This window comes from Rhipicephalus microplus, chromosome X (assembly GCF_043290135.1).
Source record: "Rhipicephalus microplus isolate Deutch F79 chromosome X, USDA_Rmic, whole genome shotgun sequence".
Classification (NCBI taxonomy): Eukaryota; Metazoa; Arthropoda; class Arachnida; order Ixodida; family Ixodidae; genus Rhipicephalus; species Rhipicephalus microplus.
This window is the reverse complement of record NC_134710.1, coordinates 424,664,668-424,673,206: the sequence shown is the minus strand read 5'-3', so window position 1 is coordinate 424,673,206 and position 8,539 is coordinate 424,664,668. Positions and strand designations below refer to the sequence as shown.

At 48.0% G+C, this 8,539-nt stretch overlaps 1 protein-coding gene across 1 annotated transcript; it reads left to right on the top strand.

Annotated features, from left to right (window-relative positions):
• Positions 1-6,360: 6,360 nt before the first annotated feature.
• Positions 6,361-8,378, top strand: LOC119161848 (uncharacterized). Its single transcript, XM_037414358.2, has 3 exons — positions 6,361-6,447; positions 7,120-7,299; positions 8,235-8,378. The coding sequence occupies exons 1-3, from the start codon at positions 6,361-6,363 to the stop codon at positions 8,376-8,378; spliced, it is 411 nt and encodes a 136-aa protein (XP_037270255.2).
• Positions 8,379-8,539: the final 161 nt, after the last annotated feature.

Here is an 8,539-nt window from a genome sequence, read left to right as displayed (position 1 = left end):
AGCTGTCAGTGCTGCACAAACTGAAAGAGAATCCATCATTATGACTGGGTTGTTTTGATTTGACGGAAATTTTCGAAGAGATCAAATAATCGCCACGAGCTTCACTTCAAAAACTGGAGTAAAATTAGGAAGTTTCACTAAAAAAAACCAGTCAAGCGAATTAGAGGCAATGCCTACACCTGCCTTTTGATTTTTAGTAAAGCATATGTGGCTATCGTATCTTTAGTTTCTGCATGCTCCAAGTAATCAAATAATATGTTATTTTAAAATTTGATATTGTAACTTGGCGTTTTGGGGGAAAATATTATCATATTCAATTACAAAATGACAATAAGGTCATTAGTCTCAATGCATTTATAATGTTCACATTTATACTTTGTAGATTCTTTTGTACAAACATTATCTGAGGTGTCTGAAACCGTGGCCGATGAGCAAAAAAGAAGGCGTCTGGGTTTGCGATAAAAGCATATTGAGATCTTCTTGCCGGTAAGCTATACAATTTTAAAAATGCTTGTACTGTCAAAATGCAAAATCGACAAAGTAGTGTACGCAGGCGCGCTTCCTGGTACAGTACGTTGATAGCCACAAACCTAGGGAGTCCCAGACACATTCGCAGTGCTTCTCGCTCCAAGACAACTACAGGTTTTGTTTTATAAGCAGGGCCACCCTAGAATAGTATGCATCCGAATTCCATGATGAGGCACATGTACATATTGTACAACATTACCAAGGTGTGCCTCCGTGACCCGTACTTCCTGTTACATAGCTTGCACAGTAAGCCTGAGGCCCGTTGTGCCTTGGTAGTTATATACTCTACGTGTGCACTCCAGTTAAGTTTGTCATTATATATGATTCCATAATATTTCACAGAGTCTACTTGCTGGATGGGTTCCTCTTTATATAGAATTGAAATTGAAATTGGGTCTGCAAGCGGAAACACCAGGAGAGCACTTTTTTTACATTTAAAGATAATAAAATCGACTGCAACCTAATTTCTAACATGCTATTCTATCTTTGTAATTTAAGTTGTAGTGAGTAAATATCGCAGTCAGCAGCAAAGAATGCGATGTCATCAGCATAAATGTAGACAGAAACTTCTTGGTCTGTTGGAATTGTGCTCATGAAAACATAAATAACACTGGAGATTAGACTGCTCCTTGGGGAACTCCGCGCGTTTGTTTAAATCTAGATGAGGAACATCCATCCTTGACGCAGTAGAATTCTCTTGATTTTACAAATTCTGCCACCCGTTCAATAAAATATTGTTTGAAATTCAATCTCTTTAGCGTATTTAACAAAATGAAGCTCTCCACACTGCCATACGCCTTGGCTATGTCAAGCGTTACTAAAGCAGCGTATTGCCTTCTTTTTCGAACGAGCTGTATTCGGCTCTCTAAATCAGCATAGGCACATGAAATAGAGAAATCACTACGAAAGCCGACTTGGTTCAGTTTTATTACAAAATTGTCTGCCATCCAGATACTTACTCGGCTATGTAGGACCCTCTTTACTAGTTTGACCACGTTAGAGAGATGTTAGATGTTCGATGTTAGATGCCCGACTCTTCATCGCTGGTTCCACTTTTGTCACCACCCTCGTCTTTCTTCACGAGCGCTGTAAACAGATCATATTGGGAAAGGATTTTTTGTGCGAATACGGGGCTGTGATTGACATCCGTGACAGAAGCGTAACGTTCGCTACAAGATCGGAGACTGCCACAGATGAGTAACACCAGCCACCTCGCTTCCGTATTGCCGATGACGACGTCATACTGCCGCCACAAAGTTGTTCCCTCCTATCCGTGCACTGTGAAATCTTACAAAACGGTACTGGCATCGCTGAACACATCAAGGAGCTCGCATTCACTAGCGGCATTTCTGTTGCCAGGGCTATCATCACTTTTATTCACGGATGTGTTGAACTCTTATTGACAAATTCCAGTACAGAAAGCCAACACATAGTTAAAGGCACGGCTATTGCTTCTTTCGACGTACTCTCTCAAACAGAAGATTGTCATTTAGTGGAGGAAGCAGCAGCGCCTACTATCACTACACCGACACCTGTCGACGTTGGTTCAACGTAATCTCGCATTGAGCGAGACCGCCTTCTTACGCTGATCAACAAGTTCCACGGCTGCTTCTCATCCACATCAAGAGTTGTCAAACGGCACTAACGAAACACTGCATCATCACGAATTCCGACGCCATACCCATCCGGCAAAATCCTTATCATGTCGCCCCAAAGGAGCGTGAGGCAATTCAAAAACAGGTGAAAACGATGCTTGAAAATGGTGTTATTCGGCCATATAACAGTCCTTGGGCATCCCCTGTAGTTCTCGTCAAAAAGAAGGACGACAGCTTGCGTTTCTGCGTCGACTACCGGAAGCTTAATCAGATCACAAAGACGGACGTCTACCCTCTGCCACGTATTGATGATTTATTGGATAGACTACGAAACGCACGCTCCTTTTCATCCATGGACCTGAAAAGCGGCTACTGGCAAATTGAAGTGGATGAGAGGTCGTGAGAAGACCACCTTTGTTACGCCCGATGGACTTTATGAATTTCAGGTACTTCCTTTCGGTTTGTGTTCGACGCTAGCAACATTCCAGCGCCTCATGGACGCGGTTCTGTCGGGACTTAAGTGGCAAACCTGCTTGGTGTACCTCGTCGACGTGATTGTCTTTTCGGCGAATTTGGAGGAACACTTACGAAGGCTCGAAGCAGTTTTTGAAGCAATACGCTTGGCCGGTCTTATTCTAAAACCTGAAACGTGCCACTTCGGCTTCCACGAACTTTAATTCCTCGGTCACGTCGTGAGCAGTCAAGGGATTCAACCAGACCCGGATAAAATTGCCGCCGTGGTAAAGTTCCTGACGCCATCAGACAAAAAAACAGTGCGACGTTTTTTGGGACTCTGTGCCTATTACCGGCGGTTTATTGCTAATTTTTCGTGCATCGCATGGCCATTGACACAGCTTACTCGGGAAGATACCTCCTTCAGATGGGGCGAAGACCAACAGCAGGCGTTTCACGAGCATCGTCAGCGCATGAAAACACCCCCTGCGCTGGCCCACTTCGATGAAGACGCACCAACAATGCTTCATACATACGGTAGTAATGTGTGTCTTGGATCAGTGCTCATACAATCAAAGGACAACAACGAAAGGGTGATCGCCTACCTCAGCAGGACGCTGTCCCGAGTGGAAGCTAACTACACTACAATGGAGAAAGAATGTCTTGCAATGGTATGGGCCATCCTGATGTTTCGTCTTTATTTGTACGGCCGACCATTCACTGTTATCAGCGATCACCGCTCTCTCTGTTGGTTAGTCAACTTGAAAGATCCGTCTGGCCGTCTTGCACGATGGAGTCTTCGGCTCCAAGAATTTGACTTCACTGTTGCCTACAAGTCGGGAAAACGACGCACCGATGCCGCCTGTCTTTCTCGGTCTCCTGTTGAGACGGCATCCCCAGACAACGACGGTGATGACACGGTCTTCCTGGGAATTGTGGACACTGCCGCCTTTTCTCAACAGTAGCGTGACGATGCTGAACTGCTACCACTCATAAATAACCTGCAAGGGAAAACGAATAGCGTGCCGAATTTATTTGCGAGAGGGCTGCCGTCGTACTGCTTGCGAAATGACGTTCTTTATAAGAGGAGCTTTTAACCCACCGGCAGCATCTACTCGCTCGTCATTGCTACTTCGCTTCGCCGTGAGGTACTGCAAACCTGCCTCGACGAACCTACCGTTGGTCACTTGGGTTACGCAAGAACATTGGCGAGGATAGGGCAGAACTATTACTGGCCAGGACTTGCCGAAGTTGTCAAAACTTACGTGCAGGCATGTCTAGATTTCCAGCGTTGCAAGCCACCTTCCATCAAACCAGCTGACCTGCTGCAGCCTGTTCCAGTGCCAGCGACACCGTTCGCACAAATTGGCATGAATTTTTTGCGCTCCTTCCCAAAGTCTGCCACTGGAAACAGGTGGATAATCGTCGCCACGGATTACCTGACCCGATACGCGGAGACAGGCGCTCTGCCACGGGCAATGGCAGCTGAAGCGGCGCAATTTTTCATCGAAGCCATCGCCTTAAGACACGGTGCTCCCGCAATAGTCATCACCGACAGAGGTACGGCGTTCATGGCCGAGCTTTTGGACACCATTTTCCGACTAAGCGGTACAGCTCACAGAAAGACAACGGCGTATCATCCCCAGACCAACGGACTCACTGAACGCCTCAACAAGACCCTGGCTGACATGATAAGCATGTACGTAGATGCAGAGCTCAAGAACTTGGACGACATCCAGCCATACGTCGCATTCGTGTAAAGCGCAGATCGTCAGGAGAACTCTCGGAAGAGCTCCTTCAGTCTCGTTTACGGAGACGTGATTCTTAAAAAAGAGAAAAGAAGAGAAAAGTAAGCCCCGTTATTGTCTGCTTCAGTGAGCGACACCGCCACAGTAGCTCACGAGAGATGGGGGTGAGGAGAGATAAAAAGGATAGGAGTAAAGATGTATACCCGGCGACAATTTTCTGTAGCAGCACGGCCAAGGCTACGTGGGCGGAGCCTATGCACATGTGCTACTGCGCCAAGTAGTCCGACCGCTTCAACGGGTGTTTCGGTTTCGATTTCACCAGCACAGTCCGCGTCGGCTCGCGCTTGCTCGCGTTTCGCTGCAGGAAACGCGAGTCGCATCTTTGGGAACTCGAGAGCAATTTTTAATAATATTGTGACGTGATTTACTGACGCGTGGACCCAGGTTGCTGGGTGAATGATACATTCAATTATTCATGTGATGATTACACAACTCATCATGCACGTACCGTTTTTGACACTGCGCTCGCTAACACCAGTGAGCTCGCTGACTTTCCGACATGCGGCTCTCACAGACAGCTGCGGGTCGCTTTTCCTTACTTGCGCGTAAACGTTGTACGGCACTTTCTTGGCCTGTACGGACAGCTTTTGATTTGACAACGCCTGGTACGGCTGCGCAGCTGGTGGACTCGCGGCACACGGCGGTGTTTCCTCCGTAAGCGACGTTGACGAGCTGTAACCGGCGGACGCCATCTTTGACAGTGAGGAATGCGGTGAGGTAAAAAGGCGACGGAAGCCAAAAAAACCCCAAAAAACCTGAGAGAGCGTGAAACGAAATTTTTTCTACTGCGCAACGTTTTTATTCCCTAATTAAAAAATAAATCCGCGAAAAATGTAAGTGACGAATGGTAAAATCTTAGTTACCCAGAACAGTATACAAACGTTTTCGTTGAGGGACTACATGCTGTGGCGCAGTAAGACAAGCGTGCTTCGGCTCCGTAGCCTTGGCTGTGCTGCCACAGGAAGTTGTCGCGGGGTATAGGAAAGCCGAAGAAGGAGAAGAGAGGAAGAGACGTGAGGTGGTAAACCAGAGCGAGCGACGACAAAATGAGTGGATAGAAGAGATGGGAAAGATGGGAGCACGGTCACTAGAGTCTGAGGACGGGGCGCACCTGCGAGAGCTCCTTTGGTGTCAATGGATGGCGTAGAGCAAGTCCAGTAAGTCAGAGCTGCACTGTCGTCGGGGGTGGAAGGTCGTCGGCGGCAGGAGGTGACGTAGGGCGAGCCCAGTCTGCCAGAGCCACGCTGACGCCGGAGGTCGCAAGCGCGCGGAGCGCGCGAGCGCACGACCGGTCGGCCCGAAATCCAGCAAGCGAGTCCTTGTTTACGGACGTGATGTGACGACAACGTTACACGTGGTGTTCCTTCACGAAAATAACAGCGATGAGACGGATGCCGAAGAGTTTACGCAGCTAACAGAATAAGTCAGGCAACTTGCCAGGTTGTGAATCACCGAAAAAAAAGATGACCATGCCAAACATTACAACCTCCGACACAGACCCACCATATACAACGTGGGCGGCAAAGTGCATAGGTCTGGACACCGACTCGTAGGTGCGGGCTCTCCGAAAAGCTGTTGCACAGATACTCCGAACCCCACACGGTTCTTCGATGCACCAGTGACGTCAACTACGAGGTTGTTCCGGATGGCCCTCAGTGTTTGAAGCGCCGAAGACAAATGCCGGAAATTGTTCACGTGCTTCGCGGATGAAGCCATATACTTAAGCCATAGTATCGCTTAACTATTGATTGGTCATCGACTGACTATCACCAGGCATCGGTGGCTAGACGATAGGGGCTGCTTGGCACATACTAGCTTTCAGTGGTGCATACGCGCGGAGTTTCCGCGAACGCCGCACTCGAAACGAAAAGCCTGAACGGCTCTTCTGTTGAAAGAAGTACTCTAACGTCGTTACTATCGGGTCAAGTCGTGAGATGGCGTAAGATGACAATGTGTCTCTTACGTAATATGCAGTGATGGCCCACAGCGACAGAAGGGGAGAGGAGATCCTGGTTAGCGACGCGTCCCACATCTTCCGCTGTGAGCAGGGAGGGACGGCGCAGGTACGTCACCTTTTCAAGAAGCGCATGTTATATTTGTTTTTCGCAATCATTTAAACTGAACTGTAACGTCCCGAAACCACCATACGATGTTGAAAGACGTCTCTGTGGAGGAATCTGGAAATTTTGACCACCTTGGGTTCTTTCACGTGCACTTTCGTCTAAGCACACGGGCCTCAAGACAGACAGACAGACAGACAGACAGACAGACAGACAGACAGACAGACAGACAGACAGACAGACAGACAGACAGATAGATAGATAGATAGATAGATAGATAGATAGATAGATAGATAGATAGATAGATAGATAGATAGATAGATAGATAGATAGATAGATAGATAGATAGATAGATAGATAGATAGATAGATAGATAGATAGATAGATAGATAGATAGATAGATAGATAGATAGATAGATAGATAGATAGATAGAAAGGTGCACGGAAATGGAATGTGAGTTCAAGAAAAGATCTGAATGATGGAAAGCAGGAGCGCCCGCATAGATGTCCGCATCTCATAGATGCGGACATCTATGCGGATATCTATGACCACTTCTACCACGGGAGTGGTAGAAGTGGTCTGCGAAGACAGTCTAAGCGTTAGTGTAGATCGATTCAAGTGTGCAATGTGGCGCGCTGTTACAGACGTTTAGCCACGCAATTTCCTCGGCGCAGGGGGCCTCGGTGCACAGCTGGGCCGTCCCGACGCAGAGCGACGGCCGACTGCTCATCGAAGACCTCGAGTCGCGCGTCAGGTACCGCAACATACCCTGCCCCAGGACGGCACTGCTGTGCCTCGAGAACACTCACAACTTCTGTGGAGGCACCGTGCTCTCCGTCGACAACGTGGAACAGGTGCAGGGGGGCCCAAACTTCGTGATCATGACGCAACTGATTGCTTGGATGTGACGTTATGGCCGCAGGTTCGCCGCTATAACAACCGCTCAGATGTGTCTATGTGTACAGGACAGTCAAACGACACAAACATCTCGAGGTTTCAATTTGGTGTCAGTGGTCTTTTTCTGTTTCTCCAATGCGGTGGCGTTGGTGAAATCTATGGGAGGCATAATAGGGTAAGAATTATCCGGCTCCAGTGTAAAATAACGATGCCGCTGCAACATTTATAGCATCTGTGTACGAATAACAGACGAAAGTCACGTTGTGTACTGGTAATGTTAACGTTACGTCATAAACTTTGTGGCCACTGAAACATGGTTGCTCTAGGGATGACACTGCAAGCCATCCATGAACAATGTAGCAGGGGTTTCAAACTCACTGCATTCAGTGGGCCACAGTCAGGTTATTTAGTCCTGCAAGTGCAGTGAGGAAGTAAAAGTGGGAGAGAGGGGAGGAGGATGCCGCGCAGCTATCGCAGCGACCCTGTCCCCGTAATAAGTGAACGTATAGGCAGAATTTATGGTGAAGTGGGGGGGAACGTTCCTTCCCCTCTGCCTCCACGTGTGTACAACTATGAATGTAAGCAACCTTGTCATACCAGCCGCGTCGCTACATAACGTCGCCAAATACGGGCACAATGAAATTGAATAAAGACGAGGATCACTTTTTGTTACGTGGTTGCATTCCGAATAAAACCGAGGAGAAGTAAGGGCTTAGGTGAAGGTGCTGTGTCTCGAATCGCCGACGGGCCTTGATTTGCTTTCCTGAGTGTACTCTCAAGGCGAGTATCGGCCTAAACTTTGAGGTGTCCGCGGTGGCGACCACCGAGATTGTTGATCGGTGGCAGACTAGCTGTCGATCTAGGATTCGATTACGATTCCCTCGCACCGCAGGCTGCCCGCTTTGCCAGGAGCCACAACATACCGCTTCATATGGACAGTGCGAGGATCATGAATGCGGCACCGTACCTGGGCCTGCCGCCCAAGAATCTCCTCAAGGGCTGCGACTCCGTCATGATTTGCATTTCAAAGGTATAATCAAGTTCTGTGACAATAAAGGCCGCCATTCACTGAAATGTCGTTTCTCGGTGCAAGATTGAATATGATTGCAATCACCACATTGGAGACATGGATGCCCTTCCTGCACCTACTTTAAAACACAGTCGGCAGCGACCTAAGGTCGCTGGGAGTATAGTTCA